The sequence below is a fragment of the Ranitomeya variabilis genome, chromosome 2 (genome assembly GCF_051348905.1).
Source record: "Ranitomeya variabilis isolate aRanVar5 chromosome 2, aRanVar5.hap1, whole genome shotgun sequence".
NCBI classification, from domain to species: Eukaryota; Metazoa; Chordata; class Amphibia; order Anura; family Dendrobatidae; genus Ranitomeya; species Ranitomeya variabilis.
This window is the reverse complement of record NC_135233.1, coordinates 985,134,874-985,162,817: the sequence shown is the minus strand read 5'-3', so window position 1 is coordinate 985,162,817 and position 27,944 is coordinate 985,134,874. Positions and strand designations below refer to the sequence as shown.

The 27,944-nt window shown below is 45.0% G+C and overlaps 1 protein-coding gene across 3 annotated transcripts in view; it reads right to left on the bottom strand.

Moving 5' to 3' along the window:
- The window catches only part of LOC143808350 (diacylglycerol O-acyltransferase 2-like), a 42,789-nt gene extending 17,350 nt beyond the window's left edge, over positions 1-25,439 (bottom strand). Inside the window, exons 1-8 of one of the 3 annotated variants that reach the window (XM_077290885.1) lie at positions 25,407-25,439; positions 12,219-12,331; positions 8,402-8,492; positions 4,470-4,577; positions 3,375-3,445; positions 2,430-2,634; positions 1,144-1,318; positions 227-429 (exon numbers count right to left, since the gene is read on the bottom strand). In XM_077290885.1, coding sequence (XP_077147000.1) covers positions 227-429; positions 1,144-1,318; positions 2,430-2,634; positions 3,375-3,445; positions 4,470-4,577; positions 8,402-8,492; positions 12,219-12,236 — 871 coding nt within the window. In that variant the 5' untranslated portion in view covers positions 12,237-12,331; positions 25,407-25,439. Of the gene's footprint in view, positions 1-226; positions 430-1,143; positions 1,319-2,429; positions 2,635-3,374; positions 3,446-4,469; positions 4,578-8,401; positions 8,493-12,218; positions 12,332-13,490; positions 13,602-13,644; positions 13,807-25,406 lie in introns of those variants that run through there. The other 2 variants (XM_077290884.1, XM_077290886.1) reach the window with 2 other exon arrangements.
- Between the last annotated feature and the right edge of the window lie 2,505 nt (positions 25,440-27,944).

The following is a 27,944-nucleotide window of genomic DNA, read 5'->3' as shown; positions in this document are numbered from 1 at the left end:
AGCTACAAATAAGGAGAGAAGCAGGAATGTAATGATGACGTAGGTTAGTTATAACATGATAGAAAAGTATGCAAAGTTCATATCACCTCGATGACTATATTATTAATAATGTTTATTGAGATAAATACGTCTCCATATTGGGAAAAGTAGTGATTTCCTCTGGCTATATAATAGGAAAGCGGACAGTTATAAACCAAAATAAATATATTTAGAAGGTGGCACTAACCCACGGTGTTGATGGCTTTACGAAGGGGCATTATTCCTTTGGAAGCACTGGAAAAGATCCCTTGACCAAAAAAGATACAAGGTGCAAAACCAATCCATTGCTGGAATGTTATTTGTAGGGTTCTTTTCCAGCTACCGGGTTTAAAATGATATTGCTCAAGTACTTCATTCTCTCCAAATGAATACACGGGAACCAAGGATGCTCTGCAAGAAATACATGGTATCACTGTACGCCCAGGTAGGCACAAGTATGTAACACAGAAGATCGATCATGGCAGTCAGAGATGAGTCCGTATGACCTTGTTCACCTAGGAAAAAGATAAAATGCATCTTCTCATACAGACAGCAGGTGATCATATTTGTGACCCTCCTCTATAAACCAGATAAAGCCAATCTTACCCAATCTGGTGGACTGAAGTCACTTTTCTTTTTGTGGGACCTACTAATATATCAGTACTACAGGTTCTCCTTCTCCGCACTTGTTAGTCCAGCCTTAATCTTAGACTGCACAATGGCCGCCTATGTAGGAATAGTGACTTCCTGTAGTGGGACATTCAATGATCAGCATATTTTGGGTGCCCTTGGCCTTAACCAACCCTTTTATTCATTCACTGTAGTGTAGACATGTAGCCGTCAGTCCCTTCTGTTGCACAAGTTGTACAGCTACACTCAGTCCTGCCAAATCCCTCTCAGAATTTCACTGTCTAATCTTGATATAACACAACTCTACATTTATATAGATAAAGATTAGTTTGTGTTATCACTTAGTTCTTCTTTTTCAAGAACACGGGCTGTGTCTCGGCGTTGTGAGCAGCTAATGCAGCTCCGGTCACTGGGTTCCTCCATCACTAATGTTTACAGTGGAGTGTAATAGATTTCTGGTTGGCATGAGCTGTTTTTACAGCAGTGGTTACTTACCCATTAGTGAGGGCCTTCCTGATAAAGCCCTTTCTCTTTTTCAGGGTCAGTATATGTTTATTCCTGGTGCAGTGTAACGCCTCCGCTGCTCCTCCGATGACAATTACAACTGCATTACCAGAGCACTGGCTGGATAGTAGGTAGTCTATGGAGGAGTGGGCCACTGAGCACATCCCTGTCACCAAAATTTACATGTCAGAAGCCTTATTATTATTCATGACTATATAGATCAACCTCCAAAGCCCATAATTCATATTTGCCCCAAATGCATGCTTTCAATAGTTGCTGTCAATATAAACTGTGAATTACCATCAGAAATAAGCAAAACTTGGTACTAAAGTGCAACCGTCCCATATAAAGTAATATTGTGCAAAATATTTTTTATTGCCTTAAAACATAGCAAACAAATACCTATAATATGAGTTACAATTAAAGGGATGGCATACTTCATTTCTTTAAAGCACCACTTCAGCAATTTCTTTTATCTCACCGCTGGAGTGGTGCTTAAAAGTCCCATGCCCCTGTCTGATACTCACTTTCTGACATTTTCATCTGTTTTGCCGCCACTCCGGTCTGTCTCCTGCAGTTTGTGACCCGCCAGTACATCAGGGAGCAAGCAGTAGGTCACTAATCAATATAAGTCTATAAGAGCCTTGTTCTGGCCTTGTTCTGGCTGTCATAGACTTTCATTGCATTCTTGTAACGTAACTTCTGAGTTTCGGTCAGTCAGAAGCCACACTCAACAAGATGGCGCCGTGGGACCGGAGCGGCTCCGAAAAATGTTGAAGATGCCAGAAGGTGAGTATATCACCAGGGGCAGGGGACTTACGTTCAAAGCACCACTCCAGCAATGAAAAAAAACAAACACTGAAGGGGTGCTTTAAAGTGACGCTCCTCCCCAAACATAAATGTGACCACCCATTTCCCATATAGTCATGATACTTGGTGTTCTGGAGCCACTCCAGCCCTCTATCAGTTGGATGCCTGTTCTTCTCTTCTTCAAAAAGGCCACTACAGAGGCAAGGCGTGGAAAGTCTGAACCATTCCTCCATTGGTCCAGACTTTCTACACAACACACCATTTATCGGGCTGCTGCAGCCACTTTGGAGAAGAGGAGAATGGGACATGGTGTGATGCAGGATGCTCCTGTCTAACTGAGAGAAATGGAGGGTTCTGGTAATGTTTTCCTGCTCAGACTACAGGTATCAGATAGACCTATGGTAAGTTTGGAATGGAATTAGGCTTTGAAATGCATTTCATCATAGCGGTCAGCGTGGTACATTTACCTGCAGCCAGTAGGTAATCTCGGTATAAAGGCACCTTAAAATTTCCTGCTAATGTGGTCAAGTGTGGCTTCAAACTGGGAAAGATGTGTGAAAATCCTGTACTATCTGTGCCAAAGTTACAGAAAGCGCCAAAGCTCATGATGCCGTGAGGATGGTAGGCAAATATATAGTTGAGTGTTGGATCCAGATCTGTAGTTTTATGGAGCTGGAAGTGAAAATTGACATTGTTAAGGTTCATTTCCATTTTGACTCATAATCTGTGTATGAAAACCATTGATAGCAATAAAGCAAAAAGGTTATCAGATAAAAAATAACTTCAGGTATAAAAATTATATGCAGTACAATCCTACTTTGTATTTGAAAGGGAATACATTGATCTTTAAACATTTTTTGGGTCCATAACATAATATTAGTAGGTCCTTTTAGAAAGAAGACATTACTAGGGCATATAAATTAAAGGCTTTATTTTTGCATACAATTTCCTAATAAATGTGGCCCTTTAATTCCGTATAGGTGGAAATATATGAGTCCTATATAGTAGCAGAGGGCAGCGGAGTGTGGGCCTTTACCACAGCATGACCTGTTTTGCGTTGATGTTGGGACCGGTGAGACATAATGTAGAAGTACTGCTGTAGTTAGGTAACCATTTTAAGGAAATGTGCACACAATGTCTTGCTCAGGCGGGTCTGCTCTGAAACCTGCCTGAAATAGCACTTAAATATAAAATAATGAACATATACACATTGCTGGTGTTTTCCTTAAGCTTCTTCCCCTAACAATACTCAGCAGCTATGCTGTCATCTAAAAGACGTCATGTGCCCATACTCCATTGTCCACATCTGCATAGTGCATAATCAATACCACAATAGAAAAGGGTTTAATTTAACTTGTATATTTTTGGTCTCTTACTGCACGACATATGCACCTCCTACAATCCTCACCCACCTTTATAGGGAAATAATCTCTAAAATGTTTCCACATAGTCCATTTACTCATCCATATCGACCTTCGTCCACCTGCAATTGGGGAAAGAACTATAAGATTTGACAATATGTTTGATTGTTAAAATAAGCATTGTGGAATGGAGATGAGCTGCAATACCAAACACAGCCACAGACAGACATGGCGCTGTTGCTGTAAAATTCTAGATACTTTTTTTCTGGTCCTGTACAACCCCTTTCATGACATCTCTAGACAAGACTTAGTTCTTAAAGGAAATCTGTCTGCACAAAATAACTGTTCAAACCAAGCACATATGTTTTTCTTTTTTCCATGTATACCACTAAAAAACTTAGCAGGGACTCTGTCATGCGCTTGGTGTACCCTTGGTGTGACCAAATAGTTCTGTTCACCTTCCCACCTGCTTGTTATCCATCTGTCTCGACCTTTTTCTAGCAAAAACCAATGGTGTAGTTGGAAAAACAAGTAGGTGTAAGGTACGATGAACTGTTTGGCCACAACAAGGGTGCACCGAGTGCGTGTGCACCTGAGAGACTAGTGGTAGAAAAAAAACATATTAGCTAGAAGATTATAACTAATCTTTTTTTGACTGTCCATAAATACCAGGGCAGAGACTACAAGTGGTCTGTGTCCCTGAGCCGTAATAGTCATGGGCCCTGACATTCTGTATTTGCAGATACACAAAGCTCTGTAGTGTTGTAAATACAGTGCAAGATGTCATATCCCGGTAGTAACCCAACTGGCCAAATTGGCCACAAAATGGCAGATGCGGTTCAGTGATGAGAAGCATAAGGTTATACATCTTTAGGCCCAAACTAAAGCTGCTATTTATTCCCCAAATTGATCCCTACCGGGTGAAGCCACAATGGAGCTGATTCTAACCTACCGTAAATTATAACCGAAGCATTTTCCTGCCTGACATACAGGAGACCGGTCAAATGTGGGCAAATATTCGTAACACAAAAATTCACGTTGGAGCCACTTGAAAAATTATATTTGGTTTTAGCATTACACCGCGGCTCTAACACCTTATTTCTCCAACCATTGTGTTAGTATGGAGACCACTAGTGACCAGCGTACCTCTTTCTGGAGTTTTCCGATCAGAGATCATCCAGATGATGTACATGACAAACACTGGCCATAGCTTGCTGTATATAACCCAGCTGATCAGGAGAGCACACACTGGACCTGAAAATACGAGAAATGTCTTTACTAGAAAGTTGGTCACACTTACAGGGTTAATAGCAGCATTAACGGACTGCGTTACACCGCGTTATGCTGTTTAACAGACTGCTAAAACGCTATGTGGGCGCTGACTGGAGGGGAGTATGGAGGGGGCACTGACTGGAGGGGAGTATGGAGCGGGCACTGACTGGAGGGGAGTATGGAGCAGGCACTGACTGGAGGGGAGTATGGAGCGGGCACTGACTGGAGGGGAGTATGGAGGGGGCACTGACTGGAGGGGAATATGGAGCGGGCACTGACTGGAGGGGAGTATGGAGCAGGCACTGACTGGAGGGGAGTATGGAGCGGGCACTGACTGGAGGGGAGTATGGAGCGGGCACTGACTGGAGAGGAGTATGGAGCAGGCACTGACTGGAGGGGAGTATGGAGCAGGCACTGACTGGAGGGGAGTATGGAGCGGGCACTGACTGGAGGGGAGTATGGAGCAGGCACTGACTGGAGAGGAGTATGGAGCGGGCACTGACTGGAGGGGAGTATGGAGCAGGCACTGACTGGAGGGGAGTATGGAGCGGGCACTGACTGGAGGGGAGTATGGAGCGGGCACTGACTGGAGGGGAGTATGGAGCAGGCACTGACTGGAGGGGAGTATGGAGCAGGCACTGACTGGAGGGGAGTATGGAGCGGGCACTGACTGGAGGGGAGTATGGAGCGGGCACTGACTGGAGGGGAGTATGGAGCGGGCACTGACTGGAGGGGAGTAGGGAGGGGCCAATTCGCGGCCGGACTGTGCCTGTCGCTGATTGGTCGCGGCCGGCTGGGCGTGACCAATCAGCGACATGGGATTTCCGTGACAGAGAAACAGACAGACAGACGGAAGTGGACCTGAGATAATTATATATATATATACACTCACCGGCCACTTTATTAGGTACACCTGTCCAACTTCTTGTTAACACTTAATTTCTAATCAGCCAATCACATGGCGGCAACTCAGTGCATTTAGGCATGTAGACATGGTCAAGACAATCTCCTGCAGTTCAAACCGAGCATCAGTATGGGGAAGAAAGGTGATTTGAGTGCCTTTGAACGTGGCATGGTTGTTGGTGCCAGAAGGGCTGGTCTGAGTATTTCAGAAACTGCTGATCTACTGGGATTTTCACGCACAACCATCTCTAGGGTTTACAGAGAATGGTCCGAAAAAGAAAAAAAATCCAGTGAGCGGCAGTTCTGTGGGCGGAAATGCCTTGTTGATGCCAGAGGTCAGAGGAGAATGGGCAGACTGGTTCGAGCTGATAGAAAGGCAACAGTGACTCAAATCGCCACCCGTTACAACCAAGGTAGGCCTAAGAGCATCTCTGAACGCACAGTGCGTCGAACTTTGAGGCAGATGGGCTACAGCAGCAGAAGACCACACCGGGTACCACTCCTTTCAGCTAAGAACAGGAAACTGAGGCTACAATTTGTACAAGCTCATCGAAATTGGACAGTAGAAGATTGGAAAAACGTTGCTTGGTCTGATGAGTCTCGATTTCTGCTGCGACATTCGGATGGTAGGGTCAGAATTTGGCGTAAACAACATGAAAGCATGGATCCATCATGCCTTGTATGGAGCATCTTTGGGATGTGCAGCCGACAAATCTGCGGCAACTGTGTGATGCCATCATGTCAATATGGACCAAAATCTCTGAGGAATGCTTCCAGCACCTTGTTGAATCTATGCCACGAAGAATTGAGGCAGTTCTGAAGGCAAAAGGGGGTCCAACCCGTTACTAGCATGGTGTACCTAATAAAGTGGCCGGTGAGTGTATATAGATAGGCCGTGATCAAGGTCCAATGTGGACTGAAACGTTGGCCAAATTATTTTTTGGTAGTTATACATGCTGATGACCCAATAAAGTAACACACTAATTTCCATTTATACGTTTGGAGTGTCTTGGTTTCTTCTCTTCATATTATACGGGACTATCCCTACCATAGAGTACCCAGCCTGAGCCAAGAATGCCAACCATATTATTTTATCATAATATTTCTGCACATTGACATGATTGTGTTTATTATCTCTGTACTGTGAGATCACTGTGTTCATTATCCTTGTACTGTGACTTTTCTGCGTTTATTATCATTGTACTGTGACATCACAGTGTCCAGATAGCAACAATCAATGCAAAATAAACACTCATAGCAAAAAGTCTGCTGCATTTTTGAGCAGATTGATTTCATGAGCGCTCTTCCTGACTTTCAGTGGCAGTGACTGACATATGCATTGCAGATACATGGCAGCTATTAGTCAGTAGTGAGCGGGGTAAGATGAGGTGAGGGGCGCTCCCCCTATGAATAAACCAGATGCATAACTTGGAGTCTACTATGTTCTGTCTTAGGCTAAGTTCGCACAAGCGTATGCAAAAATCGTCTGCAATTTTTCATCTGTGTTGGATTTTATTTTCATTCATCAGCAGTTACGGTAATAAGATTTATCAAACCAAATAAGGTATTCTAAGTTACTAATTGCAATGTAGCTGTGAAAATCAGAAGCTATATGGATTATCTTCATGGAATCTAATTTTTTAAGTGCACCCATACACTTCAATATGCCTTTATGCACATATCCAATGTTTACTTCAGACACCTTTCTCCTGTTTTATTGTCATGTACCAACAATGGCTGCAGTCTCTAGTGTAACAGACTCAGACATTTTCTGCATATTTATTTTGCTTCATATCAGTGGCTGTGCTACTGTGTGATACATTGTTCATTTATAGGGTCTTATATGTGGGGTTTGTGCTTTTGTCAATAGGTGGCTTAGTTTCCTCCAATCCACTAATTGGTCTGCAATTTCCTTATTTTTGTAGTAGGATATTATTTAAATAAGCGAGTCTCATCTGTCCAAAATACAGAAGAGACTAGTGCATGCTGCATGTTTTTTTCACACAGACATTTGGTCCATGTGAAAAAACTTTTGTCACGACTCCTGTCGGGTGACCCGGGACAAGGGGCTCCTTCCCTGTCCCTACCACTAGGGGGCGCCCTAGCTCGCCCTATACCCTTGCCTTAACTCCTGAGTTAGCCATCAATTTGCTCTCTTTCCCCACACAGGGAAAAGGGCTCTACTGTTACCGTAGTACACCAACCTGACAAACAAGGCAGCACAAACAAGGGTAACTGAAAATAGCAAGCATACAAATATTCGCTCACATATAATAGATGAATGCACCGGGGAGTGGAGGATGGGGAAGAAACCAGAGTAGAGAAGGGAAGGGAATTACCACAGTTACAAACCACGCAAGAGTCACAGACAACTTCTCCTCATATAAACACCTCTCTTTCTAAGTCATGCAGCAAATGCTAGCTCTGACATGGATTTGAATCAGGACCCAGATTATAAAGGGGATGAGAGTGGCTAATTGAGCTCAGCTGAGAGCTCAGAGTTTCCAACATGGACGATTAACCCCTATTCTGCCCCCCAAAAATAAAAACCATTAAAACAAAAGAGAAGTGCTTCTTCTCAGCGCAGGAGTAGGAGCAATCAGACGCTGTGGTCTTCTGGCTCCTCTCTGTTGCGGTAACTCCGTGACAACTTTCATGTGAACATCCCCATTGAATGACATTGGTCCAAGGGTTGGTTGTGTGAGGTCAGTTTTTTTACAGACAGAACTAGGTGGTTATGTAAATATACCCTCATGTTATATTAGCCAAAATAGGACACCATGTTTAGGTGACAGAATCACTTGAAGACAAGATTTCAGATTAACCTATCACTAAACCTAACCTATCACTAATAACTAAAAAGATGCAGTAAGTGGATTTAATACATATGTTTTCATAGTTACCTAGTAGCAAAAAGGTCAATATCCATTGCAAGACGCTCAGAGTCTGCAGGAACTCAGTGTATGAACAGTTGTGTTTCTGCCTCTCTTCTCTCTGCAAGAATCAGAAAACAAGTCCTTAGATGTCAATGATCAAAACAACGTTTAAGGCTATGTGCACATGTTGCGGATTAGGCTTAGGAATTTCTGGTGCGGATTCTGTGTCTCCTGGCAGAAAACGCACCTGCGGTTTTTTTGTGCGGTTCCGCAGCATTTTTTTTGTGCGTTTTTGCTGGGGTTTTCTTGCGGATTTGCTGCGGTTTTTACACCTGGGGTTTTCTATAATGGAATGGGTACAAAAACGCTGCAGATTCACAAAAAAGAAGTGACATGCTACTTCTGTTAAACCGCAGAATTTCCGCAGCGGATTTTCCGCAACGTGTGCACAGCATTTTTTTTTTCTCATTGATTTACATTGTACTGTAAATCAATTGCGGATCTGCAGCGTTTCTGCACTGCAAAAAACGCTGCGGATCCGCAGAGAATCCGCAACGTGTGCACATACCCTAAGGGGGTTGTCCAGGATTAGATGAAATTAGGCAAACAGAAGGAAACACAAAACAAATACATATCTCACCTGTGATAAATACTAGGCTGCTCCGGAGCCACCACTCTGGTCGTCCCTGTACCCTTGTTGATTTTCCTAGTGTGCCATACATGTAAAAGGGTTTAAAATGGGCCCCACCGCCCTCTTAAAAAATATGACTATTGCCATATGAACCCCACTCTTACATGCTGAAATATCCAGAATTAAGATATCCTTTTATGGTTACTGTATATTACCATTGACACTGTTGGGGCAGAGGTACCACTTGGTTTTGCAAGTTTCCTTATAGCTATGCAAATGTGATACAAGAATTATGCTTATTTCAGTATGCGTAGGAATGGTAGTGAGTGGTGGCTTCTGTTCATTATAAGATATGCCCTACAATGAGTTAATGCATTGAGTTTTTTGGCATTAGTATGCATATTCACACCATGGGAGTATATAAAGAACATAAAACATAAAAGTTCTCCGTGTCCTGCCAGTAGACATCAGATACTACACATAGCCAAGCAAAGACTGTCTGCAAAACAGCTAGCTAGAAGTGGGGGTGAGCAGCACTGGTTATACATAGATCATGCATTCAGAATTATAGAGAGGGCCCAAGAGAAGCAAAGCAGGAAGCCCCAGTTTACACTGCTTAGTCTGTCCCATGTAAAGGGAACCAACTCACGTGCATGAGAGTATATTGGGACAGGGTGAGTATTGCCCCCACAGAGAGGAGAACAGCAGTGTATACCTGTGAGTAAATAGTGCATCTATTAACAGGACGAGGATTAGCTACCATGAGGGAAAAGATTTTGCACAGCAGAGGGAAATGTATAAGCTTTCCGAGTGTGAGGATTACCAAACCAGAAGAGTATGAGTGATGTCCAGGCCATTTCATTGATTTTTTTTTAAACCACAATTCAAAAGCGATGTCTGATTTTCATCAGTTATTATTCAGTAAATTTAAATTGAAAATTGTCAGATGCGACTGTTGTTCGTGTTCTACAGCCGTCTGACTGCGTACTAAAGGAGGTGCTGCTGAAATGATTGCCAGCAGCCTGTAACAAATGCAAGTAAACTAACCCAAGTACAAGTAAAGTGTTGAAAGTGTCAGGCTATTGCTGCATGCCAAATGTCTACCTCTTTTCAAGCCTGTTGCCTCATGAAATACTGGGCAACCATCAAGCTGATGTCTCCCAATGAAATATTATTGCATTATTACCTATGTGAGACTACATTCCCTCCAATATCCTTGACTGGTGAACTACTCTATAAACAAGGCCTTGTGTCCACACTTTTAAGGGGGCATATTACAAAATAATCTATATCAAAAGATTCACCTTCTCTTCCACTATTTGAAGGAAATTCACTCTTATAAAACATAAATGGGACAATAGAGGGAGCATGGCAGGGATGTAACTGGTGGGTAATGTTTTTTCATTTTAGGGTATTTCCTCCTGTTAGCCTAATATTTTCAAATGCTGGAAAACCTTGTGAAAATTATCTAATTATTTTAGAGCGGCATCTGCCAGTCTAAAAAATATTCATTAAAGGATACCTGGGAATTTGTCTTGTCCCCAAATGCTATTAACTTTCAGATAATAGTTTCATGAAATACAACGACCCTACGGGGGGGGGGAAGGTCAGTGGACGGTACAACAAACACACAATGGGATGGAAAAGGGGAGAGGAAGGCCCTGCTGATAGAGAAATGAGAAATGGACACCTCCTGCACAAACCTGAGCCTATCCCTGCACTCTCCTAACGCCCTAAGTGGGTCCTTCCTCCAACTGCCATCAGGAACCTCGTCCCTCACTGTCACCTAGCAGTGCCCTGGCTAGTGCACTGACTGGCAAGGGCATTAGCCTCACCACTGCAGATCTAACAACACAGGGGACAGTGACAAACACGAGGCAGGTGAGGAAAAAACACCACACTTAGCTTCCAGACTCCACTGCTAAGCTCCGCACTGCAGATGACACAGAAACAGGTCTCCAAACTCCAGAAGTAGCTGACACCAGAGAGCTGCAACTGCACGGCTGGTCTCCATGGAATAACTCACCAACAGTCAGCTGATGCATTAAGTGACCATTTAAAGGATGGTGGGAGTGGTAACTCTGCAGTTGCAACTCTGTAGTAACTCTGCAGTTGCAACAGATCGCCAGCAAGGGAAACTGACATTATCCCCCACTGGTCCTGAAAGGAAAAAAGCTACATTTAAATCATAGTGGCACCAGAGCTGCCACGAATCCAAAAAATGGATTGTGACCCCTAAAGTTCAAATTGAACTTCTTAAGCATTAATAAAGGGGACATAGCCGCTATCAAAATCATACCACACATATACATTTTAAGGTTATTTTTGCAGAAAAATCTACTTTAATTTAATGCAAATGAGGGCTCTCCAATGCACCCTCGTTGTGGCTTATGGCTTCGTGCACCGTTATGCCCTATGATTTTCATATTAGGGCCCATCCCTTGTCTTTATAGGCAGCACTCGTTTGGTAAGAGCAAGCGCTGTGTAAAACATTCTGATTTCTGCACTTGCGCACCGACACGGGAGGAGCCTAGTTGTGCACTGACAATGTGGACAAGCTCTTATGCCGGGCTCCAACCTGTCCGTAATCGCACGCCACAAACCTTCAAGCCCTTTCCCCCTGTTTGAAGATGCTTGCTCATTAAACTTTCTGGTATATCGCGCTACGGCCACAGACAGGAAGGAGCCAAGCATCAGAGTGCGCCCGCAAGCGTATTGTGTCACGATTGCACTAACACTGAGTGCGCCCCTGGTCTCCTTCAATGTCAGTAGATTCATTATATACACCACACACTCTTATTAACCGACTGTATCTGTCACGACAAAAGGCTGGCCATAATATGCAAATCAGAGGGCATAATGGTGCACCAAGCCATAGGCCACGCGAAGGGTCACCAAATGCCTTCTTTTGCATATTAAATAAAAGATTTTTTCTTAAAATGTAAAGTTAAAATGTATATACCTGCTATGATTTTTATAGGGGCAAAGTTATACAAATGTTAGGGCAATTATTGGACTTTGGGGAAAGAATAGAAATTAATAGAATAGTTCCCACAGATAACAATTGCAGAAAGAGGGTCTTTCAACCCAGGTTTGTCATCTTTCCATCAGTATTATTGTTTTGAAGGTACCAGTTCAGATCTTTTAGAAAGAACCCATCAATAACATGGCAGAAACAGTATGTGAGACTTGTTCTTATCAGGCAGCGCTCACCTCCTGGTGGGAATCCATCTGGTAGGCAGCTGTGTCTTTGGTCACACATCTGAAGATGCAAACATCCACATAGGATATCAGCAGTATGGAGGCCAGTAATCACATAATTATTGCTGCAAGAAAGAATGATGCTATTTAGGAACAATAAAATAACACTAACCCTAATCTTATCACGGACATGCTTGATAGGGAATTTTTATTGTGAGCCCCAATGGGGACAGTGATGACAATGTCTGTACAGCAGTGCAGAATATTTAAGAGATAAATAAATACGATAATAAATAAATTAAAATTCTAAAATATTTATTTTACAGATAAATAAAAATATCTACCTTCGTGATCAACAGCCAAAATTGTGTTGTCCTGCTAAGAGCTCGCAAAAACCACCGTATTATCGGTCTGAGTGCGATCTGACAAAACACTTCAATCAATGTTAGTCTATGGTGCCGAGCACATGTCTGATTTTTTCTGATTCTGTCCGAGGATAAAATCGCAGAATGTCCAATTTGGATCTGATATTCGGATCACACTCGGCCATGCAATTCTATGAGTTCATGGAAATCATCGTACTGTACTTGCATGATATCTGAGTGCAGTCTCATTTCCGCACAATGGAGAAGATGGAGAAATGTTGTTCTCAGTCTACTCCTCATCCTAGAGAATCAGATCACACTATGACAAAGTGTCATTTGCACAATCGGCCCGATTCTCTCGAATGAAAGAATCTCCGGCCGTGTGACCCTAGCCTAAAGAAGAGGGCCAAACATACATTGGATATAAGGGTACAGATTGTAAGTCTGCGAGCAGACCCTCACTCCTCTTGGTATCTGTTGATTTATGTGATTATTGTTATTCTGTAATGTCTTTTATTGTCTATACAAGTCCCCTCTAAAATGTATAGTGCTGTGGAATATGTTGGAGCTATAGAAATAATATTATTATTATAGAAACCCATCAGAGAAAAACCTGGTCTAGATTAGAGATGGCTTTCTTGACAAGGTGGTCCTCTGGAGAGGTTTCATTATATCCCAGTTCTGATAACCTTTCTGAGGTATGTATCCGGTCTTATACATGTTTTTTGGCAGAGCTACATGATCACTATACTGATACAATCAAACTCATACATTCCCTTAGATACCATCGCCTCATTAGCTGTAATGTGTTCTTTAATACTCAAGGCGATCCGGTGTATGACGCTCTACGCTGCAGCGAGACGATCTGTTCGTTTTGGAGAAAGTGTAAAATGCTAACGAGATAATTCCTCCCACTTACTAGTATTTATCTATCCCAGGCCTTCAAGCCGTTATTCTAGAATCGAGGATGATTGTGAAGTAGTCCAGCTCAGCCTTATAACAGACTTCCCCACTGGCCACAGCAGTGGGATTAGCTCCCCCACCCTACCGAAGTCATTCATTCAGAGACCTACCTCCCCCCCAGTAGGGGCAGACACTGGGCTGTAGTCCTGTGAGCCTGTCATTGGTAGGGGTCATCCACAGCTGTGCCCACACATGGTCCTGACCTGAATAGACCAGGCCAGATGGAGGTCTGGTACCCACACACTCACACATACAGGATGCAAGAAGGATCCCGATTTGCTGCTCTCTTCGGCTTTTGATTGGGCAGAGTGGTTTTTTTTTTCTAATCATCAGATGCCGTAGCCGGATCAGGAAAAGAATTAACTCCTACACAGCCAAAGCATGTGATAGGAAACAAAGGCTGGGCAGCAAATCTTCTGACGATGATGAAAGATCAGTGAGGGCTTCTTGACTTGACGAATAAACTTAGCTGGACACTGGATTTACTCTTGTTTAGAAATACATGATTTGCATATTTTATGTCGCTGACCTGCACTTAAATTGAAAAGCGATTGCCATCTTGACATGAATATCCAGCCCGTCGTTAATTCGCCTTTATGATAAGACAGAAGGATCGTTGCAGAATTGATGCACACTAACAGTGATTCTGCTTAAAATGCACTGACAAAAAAAATCATTCCAACTACAATCTCTAAGGCTAGGGTCACATTGCGTTAGGGCAATCCGTTTAGCGCATAGCGCTAGCGGGTTGCGCTAACGCAATGCTTCCCTAGGGTCCGCGTTCGGTGTCCCCGCTAGCGCAGATCCCCGATCTGCACTAGCGAGGAACGGACCTCGGGCGCGCCGCGGACGCTGCAAGCAGCGTCCGAGGTCCGTCACTCAAATGACGCGACATCGCTAGCGCACGCCCAATGTGGGCGGGCGCTAGCGACGCGCTCACCATTACAGGCTATGGCGGCGTTAACGGACTACGTTAACACCGTGTTATGCCGCGGTGTAACGTAGTCCGTTAAACGCGGTCACAACGCAATGTGACCCTAGCCTTAGAGACTGCAGCTACATAGACAGCAATGCTTGTGAGGACAGTGTGCTCTTGTAAGAGGAATATGGACATAATTTATCATAGTAGGTCTGCAATATCTTGTGCTACAGCCTCTCCGAGACATATATTATGGTCGCTCGCCTACAAGTCAATGTCCGACCCATCAAAGAGTCTAATCTTGGGCTTAGATTAGGGATTCAGCCAAACCAGAGAGACACTCCAGACTCTGCTTTAGCTAAATCTCTAGTCATGCATGATTCAAGAAAAAGAAAATAAAAAGGCTGAAAGAGCATGATCATGCATTATGTGTTAATAAATAAATGATAAATAAATAGAAAGCAATGAACAAGTCAGACTTAGGCTGTGTTCACACGTTGCGTTTTTGCCGCATTTTTTATGTAAAATAAAAGCTGCTTCTTATAGTAGCAGATAACCTACAGAAGATTACTCCCATACAAAACAGAATAATAATTAAACATCTATATTTGATCAAGAGATTAAAAGTATTTAAAGGAGATGCATTACAGAATGAAAAACTGGCATAGAGATCAGCAATATGCTTAACATGAAATTTTTGAAGTATAAGTAGTAAACTGATCCATGTGGAGTGCAGACACATGCACACATATAGCTGACTAGGCAGCTCAGAAGGTAAAGTTCATAATACAATGGTATCATCAAATGGTATAACAAGTAAATAGAAAAAAGGGAGGTACAAGGTATACTGTACATATCGGTATACAGACATGCGTCAGCATATAAAAACGTAATAAGAATCAGTCCACATGTTATGGAAAGTGCCAGTGCTCATGTAAAAGTAAATAAAGTGCAAAATAATGTATAAGGTGCGAATGCATATTAATAAGCTTCTGAAAAAGTGCTAGAAGATGGGCACTTCCCCAACACAAGGTACTTAAACATATAAGGGTATCCCCGTGATTTAGGCCATGTTCATGAGTCGCCCACCAGGGCAGCGGGGTACTTGGCATTGGGTCCAGTTGCTATTAAAGGGGATGTCATGGTGGCTGCGACCCGGTCCATGGCCCTGGGACTCACTGTAAAAGGGGAACGGTCTTTAAAGGGGAATTGTGAATAAGTTTGCAGCAATGATGGTGATGCTTCCCACAGGTGAAGCGGGGTCCTAAGGTGTATGGCGATGATGGTGTATGCCAGTCAATGAGTAAAGGACACAGCGTTGCAGTCTTTACCTGGAAGATGTAACAGGCCTCAGTCCAGGGTACCGACAACAAGTACATTAGGTGTCCAGGCAGCCCGGAAACAAGAGAAATCCCCTTGGCAAGTCAGGTTGGGAGCCTTCTACTTTGTGCTCGCTATAAGTCCCTTGCTGCCTGAAGTGTCTTAACAAGGTCCTGGTTCTTTCCCCTGTCCTGGGACAGGTACCTGTATGGTAGGGAGCTTGAGCCGTTGCTTCTGGGGTCTCTGCACGGTGACTCCAGGCTCCAGAATGCTGCTGTACCACAGGCTTAATTTGGGCAATATACGTGTAGTTCTGTGCCCTCCGGTTCTGCTATGGGGCTTGCAGCTCCCCACAGCCTCGGGCTCCCGATACCCAGTCTCTGCGCTCTTACTACTAAACATGCCAGATCACATCACCCAAGAGCATCTGTGATTGTGAAGACGCCTTTTCCAATAGGAAGAACTATGTTATTACCATGGATAAATTATTTTAAATATTTGTGATCCGTGGCTGTGCGCATCTATGGTGTTGCTCGTGGTGTCCGGCATGCTGCTGGGCGTCCGATGGCCTCCTGCACTCGCCCGGGCACCTCTCTGCGCGCGTGCAGTGACGCTGGACCCTTTTTAGCATATGCCGGGACCTTTCGGGCCCACTGTGAATGAGCCCTTGATGCCACTGTGATTGGTGAATTTCTAACATGTGATCGGTCACCTAGGTTTTAAGAAGGTCCTGTGCATCCAACACAGTACATTCCCTTGAGAAAGCGGGACGCTACGCCCGCGAAACGTACGTTGGGACTGCTTCACCTGACCAGGGGGGTCACTGTCTTGTTTCTGGGTAAGGACCGATGAGCGATAGGTATATTATATAGTTACTTTAACTAAATACATTTGCTCCATGGTATGGTACCTTCCCCTGACATACTGCACTATAGCACTTTTTTTTTCTCTTCCCTCTTTCCCTTTCTTGGTAGATTGTTTGGGGGGCATGTGCAATTTTTGTAATAAACACTGGTTGCAGCACCTTCATCCCTCAGGTGGGATACATCTTATCAGGTTTTGGCACGGTCTTTAGAATTATAATGCACATTTTGACACAAATACATATATAGATACGATTGCCTGACCTAGTGCCTTTTTGACCCATATTGGTGCATTGACATAATAACACTGAATCCATGTGATTGTTTGATATCATATGCGAGTTCATGGTTATACAACTATAGACAGTGACCTCAATATCTCTGTGTTTCCCTGAATGTGTTTTTTTGTATTGTAATGTTTTTTATACATATATTTTTTGATAGACAAATAAAATTACAAAATTTTTTATATGCACTTATGTACTCCGTGTCCTCCTACTTTGTTAATATCCCACGGAGGTCTGGAGTTGGAACGATGCTTAAAATCAAAGTGGAAAATCAAATTGCAGGCTGATCCAACTTCAGTGGAAATGCCTCAAGACAAGGAAATGATGCTCAGTAGTGTGTGTTGCCTCCATGTGCCTTTATGACCTCCCTACAATGCCTGGGCATGCTCCTGATGAGGCAGCAGATAGTCTCCTGAGGGATCTCCTCCCAGACTTGGAATAAAGCATCCGCCAACTCCTGGACAGTCTCTGGTGCAACGTGACGTTGGTGGATGATGCGAGACATGATGTCACAAATGTGTTCAATCGGATTCAGGTTTGGGGAAAGGGCGGGCCAGTCCATAGCTTCAATGCCTTCATCTTGCAGGAACTGCTGACACACTCCAGCCACATGAGGCCTGGCATTGTTCTGCATTAGGAGGAACCCAGGGCCAATGGCTCCAGCACATGGTCTCACAAGGGGTCTGAGGATCTCATCTCGGTACCTAATGGCAGTCAGGCTACCTCTGGCGAGCACATGGAGGGCTGTGCGGCCCTCCAAAGAAATGCCACTCCACACCATTACTGACCCACTGCCAAACCGGTCATGCTGACGGATGTTGCAGGCAGATCGCTCTCCACGGTGTATCCAGACTCTGTCACATGTGCTCAGTGTGAACCTGCTTTCATCTGTGAAGATCACAGGGCACTAGTGGCGAATTTGCCAATCCTGGTGATCTGTGGCAAATGCCAAGCGTCCTGCACGGTATTTGGCTGTGAGCACAACCCCCATCTGTGGACGTCAGGCACTCAGACCATCCTCATGGAGTCGGTTTCTAACCATTTGTACAGACACATGCACATTTGTGGCCTGCTGGAGGTCATTTTGCAGTGCTCTGGCAGTGCTCTTCCTGTTCCTCCTTGCACAAAGGCTGAGGTAGCGGTCCTGCTGCTGGGTTGATGCCCTCCTATGGCCCCCTTCACATCTCCTGGTGTACTGGCCTGTCTTCTGGTAGCACCTCCAGCCTCTGGACACTACGCTGACAGACACAGCAAACCTTCATGCCACAGCTCGCATTGATGTGCCATCCTGGATGAGCTGCACTACCTGAGCCACTTGTGTGGGTTGTAGAGTTCATCTCATGCTACCACGAGTGTGAAAGCACAACCAACATTCAAAAGTGACCAAAATATCAGCCAAAAATCATTGGTACTGAGATGTGGTCTGTGGTCCCCACCTGCAGAACCACTCCTTTATTGAGTGTGTCTTGATAATTGCCAATAATTTCCATCTGTTGTCTATTCCATTTGCACAACAGCATGTGAAATTGATTGTCAAACAGTGTTGCTTCCTAAGTGGACAGTTTGATTTCACAGAAGCTTGATTTACTTGGAGTTATATTGTTGTTTAAGTGTTCCCTTTATTTTATGTATATAAAGTGTAAATACAGCAGTTGCAGTATCACCTATATATTGTATATACAGCAGTCACAGTACCACATATATATTGTATATATAGCAGTCACAGCTTCACCTGTATCATGTATACACAACAGTCGCAGCATAACATATATTGAATATACAGCAGTTGCAGTATAACCTATATATGCAATGTAATGTGATATATAGTCAGCAGTCATGGTGTCTCCTATGTGATGTATCTACATCAGTCTCAGTGTCACCTCTGTGAGGTATCGATCATAATTTAATATATAATGATGTCCTAATTATATGATAGCAGGGCCGGACTGGCCATCTGGCAATTCTGGCAAATGCCAGAAGGGCCTGTCTGGTCGTGGGCTGCCTTGTCTGCTACGTTGTTAACAGAATCAGTGTTCTCAAGACACCTACATCGTTAAGAGTTGTGACGGAACACAAAGTCGCTGACTCCGTCATTTACATCAGCAGGCCACTGGTATCATAGAAATATGGGTTTGGTAGTAAATCTTGCTTTCCTCCACCTAGGGTAATATTAGTAGTAATATATCCCATCTGGTCCTTGGGGACGGGGACAACATGGGCCTGTGTGATTTCAAATGCCAGGGCTGAATTTCAGTCCCAGTCCGTACCTGTATGATAGTTGTGTATATATAGTATAGAGATGTATTTCACACCAAGTCTAAGAACATGCTTTGTTCAAAACGCATCTGGGGCTGGCATTCCCTCCTTTTTTTCTTCCCATGTTCCTATTATGGATATTTATTGAATTTTTTGGGATATTCTACTTTATGATGGAATTAACAAATCATTGGTTTTATCCATTATGTACTGGAAGCTGGATCATTTCTTTCTTCTTTGCATATAGACAGTGCACAGCACCACTTCTCTTGTCCTGTATATACACACTACACAGCACCACTTCTCCTGTCCTGTGTGTATATGTACACACACAGCACAGCACCACTTCTCTTGTCCTGTATATACACACTACACAGCACCACTTCTCCTGTCCTGTGTGTATATGTACACACACAGCACAGTACCACTTCCCCTGATATATACAATATAATTTCCTTCTCACCCAATGGGGGTGATCTTTTTTGTCCTTTCATTCTCATGTCCTCTAGCAGAGGCCTGGTTGTTTGAGGGTTCTGCGCAGGATCTTAGTTGTTCCCAGCATTACACTTTTCAGGACAGAGAGCTCAGATGTGGCTCCTGGGATCTGTTGCAGCCATTTTCCCAACCTAGGGGTCAAAGCGAGATTACCTCATCACATCACTGTACATTGGGGCAGGAGCTCCTTTGCCACAGTCTCAGCGCTCAAGTGTCCAAATGTTTTCACGTCTGAAACATGCAAATATATTTAAATATAGGAAGAGGGAGGTTACATCTCATGGACAGCACTCAGCAGGCTGCAACTGATGCTTTGGTGGGCCTCATGTGGTCCGTGGCCTGTATGTTCTGCAGGCTTGTTATGCATAATGCCATCTCTTATCACATAGTATACATCAATATGTATAGTGTAGTCCATTATTACATTGTCCTCTCTTATGTATAACACCGTCCATTATTACCGTATATACTCGAGTATAAGCCGAGATTTTCAGCCCACTTTTTTGGGCTGAAATTGCCCCTCTCGGCTTATACTCGAGTCATACCGGGGGTCGGCAGGGGAGGGGGAGCGGGGGCTGTCTAAAAATACTCACCTAGTCCAGGCGCGGTCCCTGCTTCCCCGGCGCCTGGACTATAGGGGTGGAGCCGCCTATTCATTACTGTAATCAGCGGGACCATGTGACCGCTGAGTACAGGATGAAGCGCTGCGGCGTCGGGGAAGCAGGATCTACACAGCGGCAGGACCAGGTGAGTATACGGGGAGGGGAGCGCAGCGCGATAGTCACCTGCTCCTCGTTCCGGGTGCCGATCTGTCTCCAGCAGTGACGCTCAGGTCAGAGGGCGCGGTGACGTGGTCAGTGCGCGCCCTCTGCTGAACGTCAGTGCTGGAGACAGATCGGCGCCCGGAACGAGGAGCGGTGACTATTGAAAGTGCGGGGGCCTGAGCGATGGAGAGGTGAGTATGTGTTTGTTTTTTTTTTATCGCAGCAAATGGGGCAAGTGTCTGTATGGAGCATCTATGGGGCCATAACGTTCCTGCAGCACTATATGGGGCCATAACATTCCTGCAGCACTATATGGGGCCATAACATTCCTGCAGCACTATATGGGGGCCATAACGTTCCTGCAGCACTATATGGGGCCATAACGTTCCTGCAGCACTATATGGGGCCATAACATTCCTGCAGCACTATATGGGGCCATAACATTCCTGCAGCACTATATGGGGCCATAACATTCCTGCAGCACTATATGGGGCCATAACATTCCTGCAGCACTATATGGGGCCATAACATTCCTGCAGCACTATATGGGGCCATAACGTTTGTGCAGCACTATATGGGGCCATAACGTTTCTGCAGCACTATATGGGGCCATAACGTTTCTGCAGCACTATATGGGGCCATAACGTTTCTGCAGCACTATATGGGGCCATAACATTCCTGCAGCACTATATGGGGCCATAACATTCCTGCAGCACTATATGGGGCCATAACATTCCTGCAGCACTATATGGGGCCATAACGTTTCTGCAGCACTATATGGGGCCATAACGTTTCTGCAGCACTATATGGGGCCATAACGTTTCTGCAGCACTATATAGGGGCATAATGTTTGTGCAGCACTATATGGGGCAAGTGTCTGTATGGGGCCATAATTAACGTTTGTAGAGCACTACGGCATATGGGGCAAGTGTCTGTATGGAGCATCTTATAGGGCCATAACGTTTGTGCAGCACTATAAGGGGCAAATATCTTTATAGAGCATCTTATGGGGCCATAATCAGCATTTGTGCAGCATTATATTGGGCAAATGTGTCTATGGAGCATCTTATGGAGCCTTTATTAACCTTTATGCAGGATTATATGGGGCATATTTTAATATGGAACATCTTATGGGGCCATAATGAACAGTATGGAGCATTATATGGGGGCTCCTGATTCAATATGGATATTCAAAGACACTTAACCTACTGATGTCTCAATTAATTTTACTTTTATTGGTATCTATTATTACTTTTGACATTTACCGGTAGCTGCTGCATTTTCCCCACTAGGCTTATACTCGAGTCAATAAGTTTTCCCAGTTTTTTGTGGCAAACTTAGGGGGGTCGGCTTATACTCGGGTCGGCTTATACTCGAGTATATACGGTATATACTGCCCTCCCAATTTTTTTCTGCCTTTTCATTGTCTTCCAAGTAAGCACCTGAGTGTTTATCACTACACATTTAACCATGTGATATTCTATCCCGTTAATTTGCTCCTGGACTCTGTACATCAGTTGATGTAGAATTAGAATCTTTGTAAGTTTCACCTCCGTGTATTCCAAGAATCTTGTCATCTAGCCCTAGCTAAATTCTCTGGGTGCAACTGGCCCCAATATTTGTGCCAGATTTAGAAAGGAGGCCAGTGCTGTCATTCCTTATTTAAATAGCTTTAATTTCAAAGATTGTACAACATTTTTAGAGAGAAAAAAAAAATTTGTACTGTTTTAGCCAGTCAGAAAGTAATTAAACTTTTCTTTGTAAGAGCAATAAAACTAGTGCCAGAAAACTGGTTAAAAGGGGGTGTCCGGTCCAAATCAATAAGACTGCAGTCACTCTATGTGACTGCAGACATAAATCCCCCAGCGCATGCACTGTGTGCTGCAGGGATTAACTGGTTTCTGAGCGGGAAGCTGAGGGTATGTATGAGTGAAACATACTCCCAGTCAGGGAGGCCGTAGAAGTGCATGCAGCGAGAAATACCCGTCGTCCAGCAAGCCCCACACAGGACCCTCTGCCTCGGTTATTTTATGCAACTTTAATAAAGAGGGACATTTAATGGGACGGTGAGAGCCACCCTTATTTTCTTTGGATATGGAAATAGATTTAAAACTATTATTACTATAGCGACGACATATTCCGCAGCACTTTACATTTTAGAGGTCACTTGTACAAACAATAAAAGACATTACAGCATAACAATAATCACAGAGTGACTGCAGACTTATCAGGACCGGACAACCCCTTTAAAGTCAACCCAGTAATAGTCAAGCATTTTTCTGCGTAAATTTGACAAAACTACATGAGATTTTCATACAAGTCCTAAAAGTAGATAAAGAAAACAAAGGATTCAAAATACTTCTACACGGCTATGTTTTAAATGAGGAAAATAATCCAATATCATATGTGAAAGTCAGAAGTATGTGAACCTTTTGGCCACGTGCACACGTTTAGTATTCGGTCAGTATTTTACCTCAGTATTTGTAAGCAAGAACCACCTCACCACTTCTGTATTTATCACCCACTCCTGGTTTTGGCTTACAAATAGTCAAAATACTGACCAGAAACTGAACATGTGCACGTGGCCTCAGGATGAGCAGATAATTTGACGGTGAAATTTAGTCTGGTGTTTTCAGTTAGTGGGACAGTCAGATATGAGTGGATGACCTGTTTTATTTAAAGAACAGGGACCTATCAAAGTCTGATCTTGAAAATATTTGTACCATGACCTGAATAAAAAAAGATTTCTGAAGACTTAAAAAAAAAATAATTGTTCATTATGATCATTAGGCTGGAAAAAGCTGCAAAACCATCTCAAAGTAGTTTGGACTCAAGTAATCCACAGTGAGACAGATTTTGTACAAATGAAGGAAGTTCAAGACCATTATTATCCTACCCAAGAGTGGTCAAACCACAAGGATTACTCCAAGAGCAAGGCGTATAATATTCTGTAAGGTCACAAAGAAGCCTAAAAGGTAACCTCTAAGCAACTATGACATGAGACAGACAATGCTAATGTTTAGGAGTCCACCATCAGGAAGTAGAAATCCACTGCTCTCCAAAACAAACATTGCTGCCCATTTGCTAGACTATCACCTGGACAGAAATAAGAAAAATTCTCTCACAAGCAGCAGTGTATGCTATGCAGGTGCAGGTCTTAACAATATTGAGGACAGTTACCTTATACCAGTATAAAATTCTTTTGACTGTTTCAATTATGGAGCAATCCTGCTTAACCATACCTCCCAACTTTAGGGGAAGGGAAAGAGGGACAAAGTCAGCGGTGCGCGTAGCGGCAAATTTTAGGCCACACCCATTTCACAACTAGCCACGCCCCAACCACACCCATTTAGCACTTCTGATCACAATGTTTCGTTAACAATAATTATGAACAAAAAAATATGGCCACACACGACGCTCCATACTGTACAATGGCCATTGGCCACATTATGCTCCATACTGTATAATGGCCCCACATGATGCTGCGTACAGTATACTTGCCCCACGTGATGGTCCATACAGTATAATGGCGCCACATGATGCTTTGTACAGTATAATGGCCCCACACGATGCTGGGTATAGTATAATGGCCACACAATGCTGGGTACAGTATAATGGCCCCACACAATGCTGGGTGCAGTATAATGGCCACACATGGTTACCCCACCCCCATCATTGCCTTCTCCATCAGTACACACAAACACCTTTCACCGCGCTCCCTCGCAGCAGCCGGCAGCTTCCACTCCCACGGCGCTGAATGGTGTCATCCAGCTGCGCCGCTGCCTGCTGTATCCAGCATTACAGCTCAGTCCCCATAGAATGTAATACAGCACAGCCCCATAGAATATAATGCTGCACAGCCCCCATAGAATGTAACGCAGGCAGGTGGCAGCCCCCATAGAATGTAACGCAGGCAGGTGGCAGCCCCCATAGAATGTAACGCAGGCAGGTGGCAGCCCCCATAGAATGTAACGCAGGCAGGTGGCAGCCCCCATAGAATGTAACGCAGGCAGGTGGCAGCCCCCATAGAATGTAAGGGGTGCTGCACCAGGTTGGTGGAGAATCCGATGGATGGGTACCAGGGGGAGAGTGGGAGCGGGGTGCGCGCACCATGGGGAGACAAAGTTTAGTTTGTCAGTCCTCCTATGCTGTCAGAGTTTCTGCTGTAACCGCAGCAGGGCAGCGCTGCATGGAGAGGGGGAGAGACACATACATTCACTTACAGTCTGGAGATCCGCTCGCTGCTCCCGCGGTCACACAGACACGGAGTGTCTCACAACTCTGCCCCCGTGCCAGAAACCAGTCCGGGTGCTGCCGCTCTGTCCTCAGAGTCCGCCCACGTCTATAGTTGAGGAGGAAGCCGGAGGCGGGCGGTGAGGCAACTCAAGGGGGCGTGGCTACAACGCAGTCCCAGGGAACGGAACGAACAGCGGGTACTAATCGGGCTCTCTCTACGTCCCGGAAGTGGGCGGGGCTTCACCGGCGGCCGCAAATTCGGGATTTTAAATGCCCGAAGCGGGACAGCGGGACCCCGGTGCCAAAGCGGGACTGTCACGCTGAAATCGGGACGGTTGGGAGGTATGGCAACACTACCATGTATGGCGGGCAATCCCTGCATGTTTATTGGCTGGGAACTCGAGCACGGCGCTCCATCACCTGTGATACCCCAGTAACAAGCTTGTCCGAGCCCCCGATGCCGGATCGAGTAGTGGAGAGCGGCTCCCTCATCACTAGTATCTACATTATTGTGCTGGAGCCGGGAGAGGAATCATCGCATTGTGGGAGAACTTCTCTGGGCTTCTGTCCTCTCATCCTGCAGGTGTCTGACTGGGTCTAATGTGCAACCAGCGAAGCCGCATTCTGTCCACAGCTGTTACCTCACTGTTCACACCACACAGGGACCCCAAAAGAATCTCAGTGCTGAAGGGTTAATGTCCCCCCCAGTAATGGGGAATCTCCAGCACCTACCTCCACCTGCACTAGGGCAGCACACCACATATATGGCTGCTCTGTGCGTACAGGACCTGTGATGAGGTCACAGGAGGGGAGGAGTCAGGGGTCACATGATCAGGGGCCACAGTGTATGCAGGACTCTGTGTGCTGACATGTATTCTATTCTTCTCTGCTTAATAATCGGGCTCTCTCTACGTCCCGGAAGTGGGCGGGGCTTCACCGGCGGCCGCAAATTCGGGATTTTAAATGCCCGAAGCGGGACAGCGGGACCCCGGTGCCAAAGCGGGACTGTCACGCTGAAATCGGGACGGTTGGGAGGTATGTGCTTAACTACTAGTGATGAGCGAGTGGAGCGCCCCCACCATCGCAGGGCCGTGGGGTACCCGGTACCGGGCCTCTCTGTCTCAGTTCTGGGATTGTCATGGTGGCTAGACCCGGTCCGTGACCCTGCTAAGGGGCATCCAGTAAAAGTTGAGAGTGATGATGTGTGGTGAAGGGTGCGATGAATAACGAGGACACAGGGTTGCAGTCTCTTTACCTCTTTACTGAAGGCTTCAGGATCCTCAATCCAGAGAACGGTTAACAGGGCTGTCTGAGACCGGGCCGGTCTGATGGCACCTCCAGAGTTCCCTTTGTAGGTGGAAATCTGTGCCTTCCTTCTAGCGCCTGTGTGTTGTAGTCCTTCCCTGCTGAGCACCACGGGATAGTCCTCACAACTGTTGTGTCTGTTTCTGATGTTCCCTCACAACTGATTCTGATGTTCTTCTCCGTCCCCCAGATGATATGGCTAGGACGCACCCATATGACAGGTAGGCCTGGAGTTCTTCCGGGACCCTAGAGTCGCCCCTCTCCCACTGTTGCCCCCTATGTCTGCTTAGGTGATTTAGGTGAGACAGCCCGCCTATAACTGACTGTCCTGCCGTTGGTTTGAAGTAATGCCTGGAGCTCAATACTTCCTCGGCGTTTCCGGCCACCGGCTACGCGCCTCAGTAGGATGTTGCCTCGATTTTACAGCACGACTCCTACTGGTGTTATCCCCTTTTTGCTTTGATCTCGTTTCTCACTCTTCACAATAAACCTCGCTTCTTGTCCTTTCTTGAGATACCGCTGCGATGAAGTGCAGGCGCGGTCCCATAACGTACCTTCTGTTCGCTAGGCCTCTGTCAGGATCCCACCCCTGACAGGGACCCCCCTAAATCTTCCCCTGCAACACCCTCTGCCACAGGATGGTGCCTGGTTCCAACCCAGTCAGCTTTCTGTCTAACTTTCTATCTAACCCCCAGTTTTACCAGATTGTGAGGAGTGGCCTAATACATAGTGCCCTTTGCTCCCCCTGGAGGCCAGACTATGAAGTGTATTGGTGTCTGTGATACCTGGTCAGGTGAACTCCTTCAGTGCCATCAGACGTACCATCACTCCCCTTAGCGGCGGAGCGATGTTACTGCAACGACCAGGTCTCTGGGGCGCTGCACGAGTATACTCGTTGCTTGGGTTTTCCAGAGCACACTCGGGTGGTCTCCGAGTATTTGTGACTGCTCTGAGATTTAGTTTTTGTTGAAGCAGCTGCATGATTAACAGCTGATAGACAGCCTGAGTACATGTGGGGGTTGCCTGGTTGCTAGGGAATCCCCACATGTACTCAGGCTGTCTATCAGCCGTAAATCATTCAGCTGAGGCAACGAAAACTAAATCTCCGAACACTAACAAATACTCGGAGATCACCCGAGCATGCTATGGAAAACCCGAGCAACGAGTACACTCGCTCATCACTGTATAGGGCAGCACGGTGGCTCAGTGGATAGCATTGCAGCGCTGGAGTCCTGGGTTCTAATACCACCAAGGACAACATCTGCAAAGAGTTTTTTATGTTCTCCCCGTGTTTGCGTGGGTTTCCTCCGGGTTCTCTGGTTTCCTCCCACAGTCCAAAGGTGACATACTGATAGGGAACCTAGATTGTGAGCCCCATCGGGGACAGGGATGATAATGTGTGCAAACTGGAAAGCACTGCGGAATATCTTAGCGCTATATAAAAATAAAGATTATTATTATTAACTACCAATAGGCGAAGGAGATTGGCGTGAAATGGTTGCGATATCCGGGAGTTTTTTTCCCCTGTAAAATAATCCTATACTTTTGGGCTATGTTTAATGCTTTCTGCTGCTCTAGTAGAAGAAACATGAATATGCCTACAGTATGTTGTGTGGAGAGGCATAATATTATACAGCAGCATAAAGTCTAATCTCACATTAACGCAGCTGGCTAAATGTACAGAAATGATAGAAAGATAAATGCTGGACAAGATGAAGTTGTATAACGTACAGCAAACACTGGAGAGAAAAATCAGGAAAAAAAGAAACATCAAGGATACAAATGATGCATTTCAAAAGGGAACATTTCATGTTCCCAAATAACTTGCAGATATCAGTTAATCTGCAGGTTAATAAAGTTACCATGCTGCCCGGCCACCTTACTGAAAGCAGGAGAAAATAATCATCATTCCTCCTGGTAGCCATTGGCTTTTAGTCATAGCGATACAGGCGTAAGGGCGTGTCT